The sequence below is a fragment of the Mastomys coucha genome, unplaced genomic scaffold, assembly GCF_008632895.1.
Source record: "Mastomys coucha isolate ucsf_1 unplaced genomic scaffold, UCSF_Mcou_1 pScaffold7, whole genome shotgun sequence".
Taxonomy (NCBI): Eukaryota; Metazoa; Chordata; class Mammalia; order Rodentia; family Muridae; genus Mastomys; species Mastomys coucha.
Genome location: NW_022196913.1, coordinates 7,543,026 through 7,559,273, shown reverse-complemented (window position 1 = coordinate 7,559,273; position 16,248 = coordinate 7,543,026). Strand labels below are relative to the sequence as shown.

At 40.9% G+C, this 16,248-nt stretch overlaps 1 protein-coding gene across 2 annotated transcripts in view; it reads right to left on the bottom strand.

The window, feature by feature from the left end:
• Sfmbt2 (Scm like with four mbt domains 2) overlaps nucleotides 1-16,248 on the bottom strand; it is a 229,444-nt gene that overhangs the window by 55,886 nt on the left and 157,310 nt on the right. For both annotated transcript variants that reach the window (XM_031358425.1, XM_031358426.1), the window contains 2 exons: nucleotides 6,292-6,374; nucleotides 468-591 (listed from right to left, as the gene is read on the bottom strand). In XM_031358425.1, the coding sequence (XP_031214285.1) occupies nucleotides 468-591; nucleotides 6,292-6,374 (207 nt within the window). The remainder of the gene's footprint in view (nucleotides 1-467; nucleotides 592-6,291; nucleotides 6,375-16,248) is intronic.

Genomic DNA, 16,248 nt, shown 5'->3' with positions numbered 1-16,248 from the left:
AAAAAAAAAAAAAAAGTCTAAATGTATTCAGAGAGAAAATCCTTCCATTGGTATTTTGAGGAAAAATAAAACGTTTATAAAAGAAACCAAAGTGAAGGGTATGCCCACATTAAAATGCAAATACATCATTTTGTTCTCATAATGACCAAGACCTCAAATACCATTTTTAGTGACTCATATTAATTTAATTGCAACATTAGCTTTTATAATCATAGATGTAAAAAGACCAGTGTGTTCCAAACATAATTATCTCGCCAGCATCTCATTTCATGAAATTATTAGTTAAGATGAGCGCCTTGGAATGAATTTATATTTGATTAGTTTCACTTATTTAAGAACACTGAATAATTTAAGATCTGTTTAAATAGAAGGGTAACAAGGGGGACATTTATGAGAGTGCTGAATTCTCCTCTACCCCACCCTCTGGTGAGGACCCCAAAGTCCTGACAGCAGCTGATTGTACACACCTTCTAAATGAAGCCATAACATCCGCCCTTTCACATTGACCACAGTGGCCACGCACACCTCTCCTGGATTCCTGGGGTTCACAGCTTCAAGCTTCATGTTCTTTGAGAAGCCCCGAGAAAGTGCCTGAAAGAGAAAGAGAGGTGAGTCTGAGCCAGCAGTTCCCAGCACAGGGTAGTAGGTGACCACAAGCCTGCCAGCAGGGAGAGTGGACTCAGAGCTGGCCAGCGGAGAAAGTGGACACAACAGCATCTTCTTTCTGAGACAAACAGACTTGTTCACAGGCTGGTTCTCCTCAGGGCTCATGAGCAAAGTGCCCTTCGTTCTTGGTTGTTTAGGTCAGGAATCATATCTATGCTTAACTCACAGTGGGTACCTGAGGCATTTTGCTAAGCAAATGAGGGTATGGACACATCCTTTCTCTAACCATATGAACCTCCATTCTATGGGATTTCTAACACACACCATTTCTCTACTCTTCTATATTCCCTGCTAAAATCATACCTAGGGTGTTAAACGAGGCAGATGGAATATCCATGTGGTACCATTCTCTTTTAAAGGACATTTTAAAACGCCCTTTAGCGTATAGCGTGGGTCTTTTGGTGATACATTCCTTAGTTTGCATTTATCTAAAATTGTCGTTATTTTCTTAATACTTTTCTCTTTACTTTTCTAATTAACATTTTTTATACAGTAGGGGCTGGGAGATACAGAGAGATAGTTCAATCAGTAAAAAACTTGCCATGTAATCTAGAGGATCTGAGTTCAATCCCCTGAATCCATTTTTTTTTTAAAAAAACAAAACAAAACAAAACAAAACAAAATGCAGGTTGTAGCAGTCTTTACTGGTGACCCCAGCACTGCTGAAGGAGACAAGCATATCCTTGGGGCTTGCTAGCCAGTTAGCCTAGCCTACCTAGGAATGACATCAGAGGTTGTCCTCAGGTCTGTGCACACATTCACACACACAAAGACTTGAAACATATATATATATATATATATATGTATATACATATATATATATGTATATACATATATATATATTAAAATCAATTGTTTAGGAACCCCTGGTTGGTCTATAAAGATAAAGCTGCTGCCTCAGTGAACACAACCATATGTGCCCACAATCATGATGCAGAACAGCCCTTGTTCCCCTCTTCCAAATACCCTTGCACTAGGCGTGCATACCCAGCCCTCGATGCTCAGTTCCTACCAGCCATCAATGTGGCTTTCATTTCTATATTCCATCTACTTATTGTATATTATCACATAGATAGAATTGCACTCTATGAAGCTTGATGAGTCTGCCTTCTCTCACATAGTTGATGGTTAGTTTTAAAAGTCAACTTGCAGGTTGGAGAGACGGCTCAGAGGTTAAGAGCACTGGCTGCTCTTTCAGAGGTCCTGAGTTCAATTCCCAGTAACCACATGGTAGTTCACAGGCATCTGTAATGGGATCTGATGCCCTCTTCTGATGTGTCTGAAGACAGCTGCAGTATACTCACATTCATAAAATGAATAAATAAATCTTTAGTGGGAAAAAAAGTGCTGTACATTAAAAGAAAGAGAGAAAAAAGGAAGAAAGAAAGAAAGAAAGAAAGAAAGAAAGAAAGAAAGAAAGAAAGAAAAAAGACAACTTCCCACAACCTAGAATGATCTGGGCAGAGTCTTAATGAGAAATTATTCAGACCAGGTTGGCCTGAGAGCATGTGGTGGGGGACTGCCTTGATCTCTGGTTGAGAGGAAAGTCCTATCCTGAATGGGAATGCAAACACTTCCTGGACTGGGCCATTGACAAGTAAACAGTAGGTGGAGCTTGGCTTTTATTCTTGACTGCAGCTGTAAAGTAACCAGCTTTGAGGACCTGCCTTGATTTCCCTGCTTTTATCTGAAGACTGTAAGCTGGAATCTTCCACCTAAGTTGTGTTTAGTCAAGATATTCATCATAGCAAGAGAAACGAAACCACTATGCTTAGCAAAATGTGTTTGTGGAGCATTCCTGCAAGAGTCATACATGGTCTGCCCTACTTTATGGCTGAATAGTTCATGTGTATTCACCACACTTTATCAACCCATTTGCAGGTTGAGGGACATTGAATCATTTTCAAAACTTGTTTGTTTGGTTGGTTGGTTGTTTTGATTTTTGTTTTTAATCTCCTGTATTGTCTACATTCAAGATCAGGAACTCTCATTTCGATTCTAGTTCTAGTAAACCACTCCGATGAATTCCTTCCGTTCAAAAGATTCTTCTCACTTCCAGAGCTTCTGCATTGACAGCATTTATTTCCCATCTTTACATGAATAACAAAGATACTTTCCTTCACCTCAACTGTTTTCAAATCTAGGGTGTATCAGAAACACCTAGAGAACTACAGAATCAGTATTTCCAGTAAGACCCCCCCCCGAGGATGCTATAGCTGCTGGTGTGGGGACCAAATAGTGGGAGCCATGCTTTCCATTACTGGAATCCCATCAGTACAATAAAGAGCATGCCATACATCTCTGCCAATCCCATCATCTGGATCATGCTGGGTTTGCTCTTTTTCTTCCTTCTCGGGAGTAATATGGGTTTTCTAGCTTCTGCACGTCTTGGGATACTCTTGATTAAAACATGTATGTTCTAAATCTATGGCACAGGAACTCTGGATTGTGCTGTTTCCCTACAGGGCTAAGAGATTTTTTTGTTTTTGTTTTCCATTTTAGCAAACCATCTTCTTAGTTGAATTCAATCGACAAACACTGTCTCTTTAGAAGCGGTTTAAATGCCCATACTTTTCTTCTTTCCTCATCTACACTAACGGGAGACTTCTTAAACATAAATGATTCAAGCAGGAAGTGGCATTTAATGAACAGGATTCTGGGCTTTCCCTGTATGGTTCTCCACTGTCTGAAATCTTATCTTACTTTCCCGAATCTGTGTTTGCAATATTTGCCTGGATTCTAGAGTCTGACATATGAGGGCAGAAAGACTGAGTTTCACACAACTCTTTTCGTTGCCCCATATGTTGTCATCTTAGGTTGTCACCATACTGTGAGTACGAAAATCTGAACACTATCCATGGTCCTTCTTTCCAACTGCCCGCCCTCCTCCACATGTGTGTGTGCTCCACTATTCTCATGTGAGTTGTTTTGGTCCTGAGTCTGGAGTTAAGTAGCTATTTCCAGAGAATCAATTCTGTATGAGTTTTCTCCATATGATGAACAATCCTCTCACCAAATATTACTCTCCAATAAATGTGACTTTTCCCAAGCAGCAGCTACTATAAATCGCAATCAAATATGCTAGAGTACTATTTATAAAGCATATCTACTTTGAAATATATAAACTCATCTAAACAGATTCCTAAGACCAATAAAAGACTATATCGTTATGTGACTCTTGGGGGGTAAGAAATCAGAGTAATTTAGATTTAAGTGTCTTTTTATAAAAGAAGTTGAAAAGGCAATTGTATCCTTATGTAATCAGAACAAAAATCATGTCCTGCCTATTTTAAAAAGTCGTTTGGCTCCTTCCTTTCATGTTTCTCTGGAAATAAGAATCAGACATATTTTCAGAGGTTTTTTTTTGTTTTTGTTGTTGTTTTTGTTGTTGTTTTTAATGTTTTTTTCCTGCAAGTTGCCCTATCTCATTCACACGATTACGTATGAAGCCTCTTTCTGCTAGCACAGCTGGATGGCTGCATGGAGAGCCTTGAAGTTAAAAAGCATTTCATCTCACTTAATAAGGAAAAGCTACAACCACATAACCTCTTTTCATTTCCTCTCGCTGCTTGAGGGTGATTTATAAAGGATCAATAACAAAACTGTTACCTCTGGGTTTCTTTTACTGAGCATTTGGCTATGTCAATCCATCCTGTAACCAACTCTGATTGTTAAAATATCCCCAGGGAGATGTCTTCGACACAGCTCTCCTCTGGTACACATGAGATGCGTGATTAAAAAATGAATTCATAATAAGCATTCCATTAAAGAGCACTTGTAGCGAGCTAACAAATTCAGCAGAGTCCCAGTATGTGATGCATATGCCAGCAGGCGGACGACTCTCCTGTCTGTTAAATAAACAGGGACCCAGAAACAAAAGCACTCCTAATGAATACACCAGCAAATTCATTAAGCCAGATTTAATCTTGGTGACTGAATCCTGGACGATCCAGAGCCACCCTGGTCTGCAGTTAATTGATCCAGAGTGAAATGCCATGTAGACACTCCTGGATAAAAGGAAAATTTCTGGGGTCTGGAGAGATGGCTCAGTAGGTAAAGTATCGATGCACTATAAGCATAAGAATCAAGAGTTCAGATCCCCAGCACCCATGAAAAAAGGCAAGAGTGCAGCATACAATAATCCCAGCACTGCTTACTTTATCTTTCTAAAGATAAAGAGTCAAAAAAGGAATGTTTCTCTTGTGATATAGAACTCCCAACCTGAAACAGCTTTTGTGGCTTCATGGGCCTCCGTGACCTCAGTCCTCCGTGAAAGATGGGCCAGTAGATTGTGAGACAGTGACAGCAACATAATAAAAAGTCGTATGTCATTAGATTTGATAAGCCTCAAGGGGACCTGGAACATAGCCATACCTGTCCCCATCACTCAGTTAGAAACACATTCCCAACAGTTCCATGCTTCTGCAAAGAAGCCATTCTATACATTGTTAATGTCGTTAACCAAGCAGTCAAGAGAGTCCCAATCTCCAACTCCACTGCTCATGTTCCTCTATACCTAAGAGTATGCACGACCCCCAAATTCAAAATACTTCACTTTTTCATCACCTCTTCTTGACTTATGCTCAGATGTGCTTCTGTGAAACCAAGGTTTTCTATTCTTGCTCTTTGAATTCTGCTATCCCTGTGAGGTGGACAGCCATTCAGTAGCTCTGGGCACAGGAGATCAGGAGCAAGCCTTTTGGTTAGCGATGCTACATAGGGTGGGAGCTGCAGTTCAAAGAGTGTGTCGTCTCTTCTTAGCCTAGGAGCTTTATTTTCCTAACTTAAGGTATATTGAACACTCTTCACATACCCCATGCTTCGTTTTTTAAAACAGAGGTAATGTTCTCATATCCCTACCTACAGTCTCCAGGGTTGGTGAAACTTAAGAGAACAATCTAGCAACTACTTTGCCAAACTTTACCTTACCACCTCCTGCTACTGAGTAAGTTCATTTATCCATTACTTGTTTGTGTTACGAAAATACAGCTGTGATGGCAGTGATGGCAGTTTTCAAGTAGGCACAGCCAAAGCTGCTTAGCTAGCATCTCACTAGTAATGAAAGCACTTCCTAGAGTGTTGTTTCTTTGCTTGTTTGTTTCTTGTGTGAAGGTTTCTTGGAACCTGGGTTAGCTTTGAATTCACTGTGAATCAGAGAATGACTTTGAACCTCTAGTCTTTTTTGCTTTTACCTATGAAGTAAAGGGATTACAGGCATACACTATCACACCTGGCTTATGCAGGGCTGGGAATTAATACCAGGACTTCACACACTCTAGGCAAACATTCTATCAACTAAGCTACATCCCCAGGCCAGGATGACACATTTTAGTAAACATCAGGAGCAGAGAGAGAGAGCAACTTTTACCCTTGACTCTGAAAGTAAACATTAAACTTGAACATGATCAAGCTAAGGTGTATTTGTTAGTCAGTTTATCAGAGCAGCCCGGCACTATCCTAACATACGTGATATGAAATGAAGCTTGTTCAAAACCAGTGGCAGTTTCACAGTCTTCTTGTGCCAGACAGTATTCCATACTCAGCCACCAAATAACAGAAAAGTCACAAAACTGCCAGGGAATAGCATTTACAACTTTAAATGGGAGCAAATGGGGAGAGTCTTACGTTTTTAAAGCAGAAAGGAGGTGCTTCTTCTGCCTGGCGCTGCTTGTGATAATCCACCCAGTTAAAATCCTGGCCTGAGTAACCTAGGAGGGAGAAAACACAGATAACATGGTCTTAGCTGAGCTGGATTTCAGGAAAATGATCCCCTGGCAGGGGGTCTCCTAGAAAAATAATAAAAAAAATACATGTTTAGAGCCAAAGAGTGATGTCTTTGCAAGCAGGAGAGCATCCACGATGATCAAGTGAAAACGCTTAAGAAACTGGAACGCGTGCAGTACGGGTACGGCAGGCGAGCTGCCCTTGGGATTACCTAGGATCTGACACCACAGAAGGAAGTTGGGGCTGACCATCTGCCTTAGGGAAGCTCCTGATGCTGCCTTTCTGGTAGTCAGGCTGTAGTTTTGCGGGCTCATCCTTCCCAAACAAAGCAAAACAAGTAGACCCTCCACTCCCTTTTCCTTTAAGCCCGTGCATCAGTGTGACTATTACAGATGATGTCTGTATGCAGTGGGGTTTTCCTTCCTAGTTTGGTCTTTCTCATTTAGGGTCCACAGGTGCTCCCATCTCCTCGAACAGCTCCTCATGTTTGCCAGGATGAATATACATTCTATATGTCCATCCCATATGCCGCATAGGTAAGGTCTGAACAATTCAACTGAATTTAACACAGTTGTTTCTGCATTAAAATTCACTCCCCTCTACTGTTTACTTGCCCCAGTAGGGCTTTACCTTTTCTATGAGTATATAAAGTCTTTGAGCTCAAAACAATCTGAAGTTGAAGTAGCTAAGGTCAGCCTGGGCTTCTGTCAACCATCTCTTCCCTGTAATCCAGCCACTTCCGCCATTAATTCTGTCTATGAATAAAAAAGTTTATGCAAGGGCCTGCAGACAAGGAGGGTACTCTTCCAGAAGACTGAAGTCAGTTCCCAACACCTCCGCCAAGCATCTCACAACCACCATTAACTCCAGCTCCAGAGGCCCTGAGGCCCTGAGGCCCTCTTCTAGCTACCAATCATCACCAGACACATGGTAATTACACACACACACACACACACACACACACACACACGCAAAAGTAACTCTCAAAACTTCATGAGAAGACTTGGGTTCCGGTCTCTCTGGGCTGGTACCCTGAACAGACCTTGGGCGCAAGCTCCTCAGCCAGTCCCAAAACACTCAGAGGAAGCTCCACTCCCAGGTGCTCTAACACGCCCAAGTTCAGAGGTGAGGAGGACACAACATCTGTCCCAAAACTGGGAGTAACTGGGACCAGTGGGACCAGGCACACAGGAATTCTACCAGCCCAGTGGCTCAGGTTCTTTCTGGTCTGTCCAGGCCAGTCAGTGCCCTGAGCAGACCTTGGGTGCAATCTCCACAGCTAGTCCCAAAACACCCATTGGAAGCTCAACTCTCAGGTGCTCTAAAAAGCCTAGGATCACAGGATCCCAGAATCACAGGATCCCAGAGACAGATTGACTCTGAGGAGTTCTGATAAAACAAGGATCACAGGAAGGACAGGCTCCAGTCAGATTTAGCAAGGGCAGGTAGCACTAGAGATAACCAGATGGCGGGGCAGGGGTTTGTGGGGAAGCATAAGAATATAATAAGCAACATAAACCAAGGTTACTTGGCATCATCAGAACCCAATACGCCCACCATAGCAAGTTCTGGACACACCATCACACTAGAAAAGCAAGATTCAGATATAAAATCACTTCTCATGGTGATGATACAGGACTTTAAGAAGGACATAAATAACTCCCTCAAAGAAATACAGGAGAACACGGGTAAACAGCTGGAAGCCCTTCAAGAGGAAACACAAAAATCCCTTAAAGAACTACAGGAAAACACAAACAGGTGAAAGAAATGAGCTAAACCATCCAGAATCTAAAAATGGAAGTGGAAACAATAAAGAAATCAGAAAGAGAGACAACCCTGGAGATAGAAAACATAGGGAAGAAATCAGGAGTTGTAGATGCAAGCGTCACCAACAGAATATAAGAGATAGAAGAGAGAATCTCAGGGGCAGAGGACACCATAGAAAACATTGACACAACAGTCAAAGTGTTAGCGCCCTCATTCCCTTTTCATCATCGGCTTCCCCTTCCCTTTTTCTTTCCTTCTCTTTATAATATAAAAAAGGGAGGTATGTTAGCATCCAGAACCTGCATGCAACAGATATGTGGGCGGGGCCACAGACCTGTCACCAAGACGACGGCGACCATATTCCCAGAATTCATTGGGTTCAGCTCCCACCTTTACCTACATTAGTAGGTCACTACACATATAAATATGTGGGTACTTCCCCCCATCTCTCTCTCTCTCTCCCTCTCTCCTCTCCCTCCCTTCACGAGCCGCGGTCCTCACTCTCCCCCCTTCTCCTAATTAAACTTCCAAAAACACAGAGCTGCTTGTATCTGGTGTCTGTGGACGCGCCGCTGCGGGCTAAACCTATCACAAAGAAAATGCAAAAAACAAAAAACTCCTAACCCAGAACATTCAGGAAATCGAGGACACAATGAGAAGACCAAACCTAAGGATAATAGGCATAGAAGAGAGTGAAGACTCCCAAGGTAATGGGCCAGTAAATAGCTTCAACAAAATTATAGAAGAAAACTTCCTTAACCTAAGAAAGAGGTGCCCGTGAACATACAAGAAGCCTATAGAACTCCAAATAGACTGGACCAGAAAAGAAATTCCTCCCGTCACATAATAATAAAAACACCAAAGGCACTAAACAAAGAAAGAATTTTAAAAGCAGTAAGGGAAAGAGGTCAAGTAGCATATAAAGGCAGGCCTATCAGAATTACACCAGACTTCTTACCAGAGAGTATGAAAGCTAGAAGATCCTAGGCAGATGTTATACAGACCCTAAGAGAACACAAATGCCAGCCCAGGCTACTATACCCAGCAAAACTCTCAATTACCATAGATGGAGAAACCAAGATATTCCGTGACAAAAGCAAATTTACACAATATTTTTCTACAAATCCAGCCCTACAAAGGATAATAAATGGAAAACATCAACATAAGGAGCGAAACTACACCCTAGAAGAAGCAAGAAAGTAATCTTTCAACAAACCCACACAAACCTAATTCTACCTCTTACAACAAAAACAACAGGAAGTAACAATCATTTTTTCTTAATATCTTAATATGAAAATTAATATTACCAACATATCGTAATTGACTGAAATCTAAAAATATGAGGAATTAGAAATTTGCTTATTGTCTTCCAATGGTCTAATTTGATAATTGGAGAAATAGGTCCAATATTGTACAATTCATATATACTTTCAGCTTGTTTGTGACAGTATCTTGATGTGTACAACATAAGGGTCTTGAAATCTTGCTTCTCCTATTAGTAGTATTGTTTATTTCATGTTTTTACACTATCTTATAGTTTTCAGAACAGCTTACATATTTCAAAAGTATTTATATACCCCAAAGAAACGTAGACAGTTATATTGGGAAGGGGCTTGTAAGAGAACAACAAAGAGTGAGACTGAATGCTTTGCTTGACATTTGTAACTCTTGTATCAAGTTTGAAGAAGAGGACTTTATAAGTTACTCTTTTTCTGAGATGAATGCTTTTCCAAATTATCACAGCCAATGAGCCAGATTCTTACCCATACCTAATGTCTGTGCCACCCTCCAAGCAGAACCATTGTTCATTGAAACAGTTGGTGAATGACTTTATGGATAGACTATCTTAATACACAGCATTTCTTAAATGAATGTAACCTGTTCTCTGTGGGCTGAGAATAAAGTCACTCTCTCAAGTCAAGCTTTGACCATAGCAGGAAGTCTGTATCCAAAAATTGTGCCTACAATTTATTCCTTGGCGAAGCAGAACTGTCAACTCTCAGCTTAGCTAAGATGGAGGTAAAATCCTTTGGTGATGTGAGGCTCATTGAAGTACAGTCTTATTACAATGAAATCCAATGTCTAAAAATTGTTCTTATTTTGGGCTTGCACCACAGTACGAGCCAAGATTTTAAGCTCTACTAAATACAAAACAAACAAACAGAGACTTTATATATTTATGTTCATTTAAGAAAATGCTAGTAGTAATGTATTATTTTGAAATATACAGTTAATATGGTTACCTAAAATTTATATTGAGAAAAACATGTACTTTCAGTACTGCTGTAAACAAGCATCTACATAAGACTGTTAAATTGATTGTTGTTGTACTAGCTGGTTTTGTGTGTTAACTTGACACAGGCTGGAGTTATCACAGAGAAGGGAGCTTCAGTTCGGAAAGTGCCTCCATGAGACCTAGCTCTGGGGCATTTTGTCCAATTAGTGATCAAGGAGGTAGGGCCCCTTGTGGGTGGTGCCATCCCTGGGCTGGAAGTCCTGGTTTCTATAAGAGAGCAGGCTGAGCAAGCCAGAGGGAGCAAGCCAGTAAGGAACATCTCTCCATGACCTCTGTGTCAGCTTCTGCTTCCTGACCTGCTTGAGTTCCTGTCCAGACTTCCTTTGGTGATAAACAGCAATATGGAAGTAAGCTGAATAAACCCTTTCCTCCCCAACTTGCTTCTTGGTCATGATGTTTTGTGCAGGAATAGAAACCCTGACTAAGACAGTTGTTTTATATCAAACAACTTTTATAATACTCATTTTTATTGTTGTAATATTTTATAATTTTAAAAATATGACAAAAATGATATTGTAGGTATTGAAGGGGGGGTCTCTGGGAGGAGTTGGGGTACAAAAGGAAACATGAATGTGATGCAATTCTATTTACTTAAAATATGTTTTTAAATGTTAACAAATTCAGATAAATTGAAATCATGTAACTTTTCTCATCATAATGCAATAAAAGTTAAAAAACAAAACAAAACTTCACGAGAGCCAGTGGTGGCTCACGCCTTTAATCCCAGCACTTGGGAGGCAGAGGCAGGAGGATCTCTGAGTTCAAGGCCAGCCTTGTCTACAGAGTGAGTTCCAGGACAGCCAGGGCTATACAGAGAAACCCTGTCTTGAAAAACCAAAAACCAAAACAACAAAAAACAAACAAACAAAAAAACCTCATGAGAGTATGCAGTCGAAATACCTGGAAAATCCTAAGGGATGAATGGCAACATGCTTTCACGCCTGGTTGAGTTTGTACTCATGATGAAATATGTGTGTGTGTGGAGGGCAGAGAACAACCTTTACTATCGTTTCTTGATGCAATGTACTGTTTTGTTGTTTAGTTCCCAGGAGTGCCCAGTGGCCTGAAACTCACCAAGCAGCCCATGCTGGCTGACCAAAGGGCTCTCAGGGACTTGCTAGTTTCTGCCTCCAAAGCATTGGGTTTACAGACACATGCCACATCATACCTGGCTCGTTTCACATGGGTCCTGGAGACTGAACGCTGGTCTTCGTGTTTGAAAGTCAACCACTTTACCAACTGAGCCATCTCTCCAGTACAAAGTATTTTCTAATAATCGGAGCATCGTGTGAACTGTATTTGGGTCTTCTGTACGGCTAATGTATGTTTAGATAAAATGTTCTTATTTGGAAGTCACCCCTGATTGTTGCACATTGATGTTTAGCCATATTTTCTAAAACTAACTTCTAATGGGCTGCAACGTGTCACACTGAGTACCATCCTGGACCTGAATACAATCATTCTATACATCCAGAGTGCAGCAGAGTCCATGGGGAAGCCATTTTTAATCTAATAATTTCTAGATAGACTCAAGTCTTGCTGGGCTTCACCTAAGCAGCGATTAATTATCTTGAAACAAAAACTCACTCATTTACTTGAAAACTGGAATGGCTTAGACGTTTCCTCCCCCTTCACGGGACTGTTATGCACTCTGTCATTTAAAATTCTTTTTCTTTGGGCTGATAATGAGCTCTCTTTGTAAGGCAGTTTTGAGGCAGCTCAGAAAATAACTACTACATAAAAAACAAATTGCCACGGAATGTATAATACAGACAACAGGGGTCAATTACACTCATTCATCAACAGAGATGGAATTAGAAGAACCAAGGCTTAAGCACAGCCAGGAAAACAGGTTTTAAACCAGTGGGGAGGGAAGAAACCAGCAAAGAGGAGGAAAAAATAAAGAGGAAATAAAACCCCTCCAGCCATCACAATTCCTAAGAAGCCACCTACAGAGACTCCATGAATGACAACCATTAAAGGTATTTAAGCCTTTATTACTCTTTATTTTGAATGACTTGACTTTCCAAAGGATAAGCCCGCAAGAGGGAAGAGCTTGGTGACACATTTTTCTTGTGATACAAATGAACAGACATCAAACAGCCATTAAGTATGGTTGTGCAAATGGACGGCGCCTATGAAAAACAGTATAAAGAGCTCTGCCCTTTGACATGGTTTCAGTCCTAGGAATTTTTCTCAGAAAAATGAGCCCTCTAACTGAGAAAATGAGTTATGTGTTGGAAAATGTACAGCAACTTTATGAAGCTTGAAGAAGGCAGAAGTAACTTTCCATGAACAGAAAATGATATGAATTTACTCAACACCCCTCTAAGCCCCTAAGATATCATACAGGCATGACATTGCTATGGATTTCAGCTAAAAGGACTAATTACAGACATATAAAATTACTAGAGTTATGCAAATATGTAAAGAAGAGAAAAATATAAAAAAAAGTAATTGTTTTGAACTTGTGGCAAATGTCTTCAAACTTTTTGTACTTTTTCAAGTTTTCACTAATGACTGTAAAAGGGTTTCAGTGATAAAAAAGGTTATATTTGTTCTAGCATAATACAAAGTCAAACTATGTGTCAGCAAAGGTCCTGTGCAATGTGATTCTTATCATGAGTGACGACCCCACACACACACACCACATGCACACACACACCACACATACATTACACACACACCACACCACACATACACACCACACACATGAACACACACAACACACATACATCACATGCTCAAACCACAAATACACATGCACATACACACAACACACACGACACCATGCATACACACATCACACACACATATGTATACACACACAACACAACACACATACACACATCCTACACCAAACACACCATCCCATCACACACACACACACATGCACATATACATGCACACACAGCATACATACATCACACACACAAACCACAAACACACATGCATACACACATACCACACCACACCACACCACACACACACACAAATGCACACATACACCACACATACATCACACAAACCACAAACACACAACACCACACCATACACCACACACACACAAATGCACACACACACCACACATACATCACACACACATGCACACATACACATCACACACACGTACACACACACTATACACACATCACACACACATGTATACACACACAACACATCACACACACACACACACATTCACATGCATGCATGCATGTACTCCATCAACCTTCAGCTTCACCAGTCCAGATTCTAACCAAGTACAATATCTCTGAGTGAGGCCCACTCTGTTATAAAGAGTGAAGTCAGGGCTGCCTCAGTGGCCCTGTGCCCCTCGTCTATGCCTTAGAATGGGGATACTAGCAAAGTTTGACGTCAGATTTCACTCTCTTTTAAAGCAGACAGCAGAACAATACCCTCTTACATGTAGCCTAGCTATACAAACCGTGCCATCAAAATAAGAAAATAGCAAAAAGGATATCATGCTTGCTATGTACCTTCTGGACAAGGGGAAAGTAAAAGACACCCACATCCTGAAGCCTGTTGGGAAATGAGACCTCTAACACACTACGGTTAAAGCCAGCTTCTTAGAGGATACGTCCGGCCTCTATCCTAGACATTCATGCCTTCACCCACAAAAAGAGTAAGCCAGCCCTCTGCATGCGGGGTGTGATGCAGTTCTAATACTGGGATTAGAGAAGTGAAGCAAACTGACATACCTCTTCCCTTTCTGGGGCTCAGATTTCACTGACAGAAAGCGGGGAGTCCAATATAAAGAGTCAGCCGGGCTGGAAAGATGACTCAGTTAGTAAAGTGCATTGCTTTACAAGCATGAGGACCTGAGCTTCATCTCCAGAACCTGTTTTTTTTTTTTTTAACAGTGAAAGAATGAAAGAGAGAAAGGGAAGGACAAAAATGGAGGTGAAGGGAAGGGAGGGGAAGGGAAAGGGAAGGGACAGCAGGGGGAGGAAGGGACAGGAGGGGTGAGGGGAAGGGAAGGGAGGGGACAGGACTGGAGGGCAGGGAGGAGAGAGAAAAAGAAAACAAAGACATCACCATCACAGAACCTAGGGAAGAGACTCAACTCTTCAGGAGAGAGTAGTTCCCACATAGAAAAGAACCAGTAAGCCCAAACACTCAGATGTGAGTTCACACATCAGTAAGAAGAATGACAAGTCTGGAGAGGAAAAACCCTTGAGAAGAGATTTCTAATGGTACAGGCATAATTGACAAGAAAACACGCGCAAAGGGCATTCAGCTCGGCTCATAACACAGGATCTGGAGCTGGCAATGTAGACGGAAAAACTCAGCTGAAAACCAACGGAAGCAGTGAGAAGACCTGGAATATTCGCCTACATGTCTCAGGGCACTCCAAGGTCATTTAAAGCTGAGGCACATTCATCCATCCCCATAAGTTCTTCTTGTTTACAATCAGGGAATACTGCAGAAAAATAATGGAACAAGGGCAAGGGCAGGGAAACAATGGAACAAAAGATTCCACTTGACCCAACCACTAGCCAGAATGCTGCTTTTACAAAATAAGAGTTAGACAGGGACCCATTTGGTACACCAATTAAAACACTTCTCTGTGTAGAAGCAAGCACAACATTCAAGTTTGAATTATGTTAGGAGACAAAGATATCTCCAAATATAGACTCTAATATCATATAAATATAAAGTGTTGACAGAAAAAAAAACAACACTTTAAAAAAATCTGAAAGGGAGCTGAGGGGTTTGCAGCCCCTTAGGAGGAACAACAATATGAACTAACTAGTACCCTCGGAGCTCCCAGGGTCTCAACCACCAACCAAGGATTGCACATGGAGGGGTCTGATTGTTCAGGCAGCATGTGTATAGTAGAGGATTGCAAAATCGATCATCAATAGGAGGAGAGGACCTCAGCCCTGTGAAGGTTCTGAGCCCCAGTGTAGGGGAATGCCAGGGCCAGAAAGTGGGAGAGGGCGGGGTGGCAGGCATGGGGAAGGGGGAGGCAACAGGGGTTTGTTTTTGTTGTTTTTGTTTGTTTCTTTGTTTTTTGGAGGGGAAACTGGGAATGGAGAAATTCGCATGTAAATAAAAAAAATATCTAAAATAAAAAAAAGAATTAAAAGAAATAAAAAAAAAATCTGAAAGAATTATTAATAAGCAAAAGGATTCTTAGTTTTTAACCATGAAAAATATTTTCAATATAAAAAGCAACCCAGCTTCATTCTCTTAACCTCATTCTATTAAAAGTCACCTTTTTGGTGGAGAATGGAAGAGAAGACAACAAATACAGATCCTTAATAAGGTATTAATCACATGAGTATTCCAGTATCCAGGGCCAGATAAAGGATAAATTTTAAATTAAGATACACTGCAATCTGAAATGTCAAAGAAAATCTTCAGGTGCAAGAAAACATAAAGAATGACACTCTAACCTGCACATGTGCTGACTTCCAGGGATCAAATTCCAGTTCTTAGGCTTCCAAGGCAAGCACTGTCACCTGCTGAGTGAGACCTCTCCCTGAACCAGAATTGCATAATCTCTAAAACTCTAAGTCAAATATGATTAAAAAGAATAGATGAGTACTGTTCCTGTATGTGAGTGTGTGTGCAAGCGTGTATGTGTGTGTATGTATATGTACATTCATATACACACATGCACATGCACAGACAATTATATACACATGCTCTACATAATGGGCATCACATGAAGACCAAGTTGGTCTCTAACCCATCATAAAGTTAAGCATGAATTTGAACTTCTGGTCTTCTTGACTCTGGGAAGTGTTTCCAGCTGGTGAATGAGA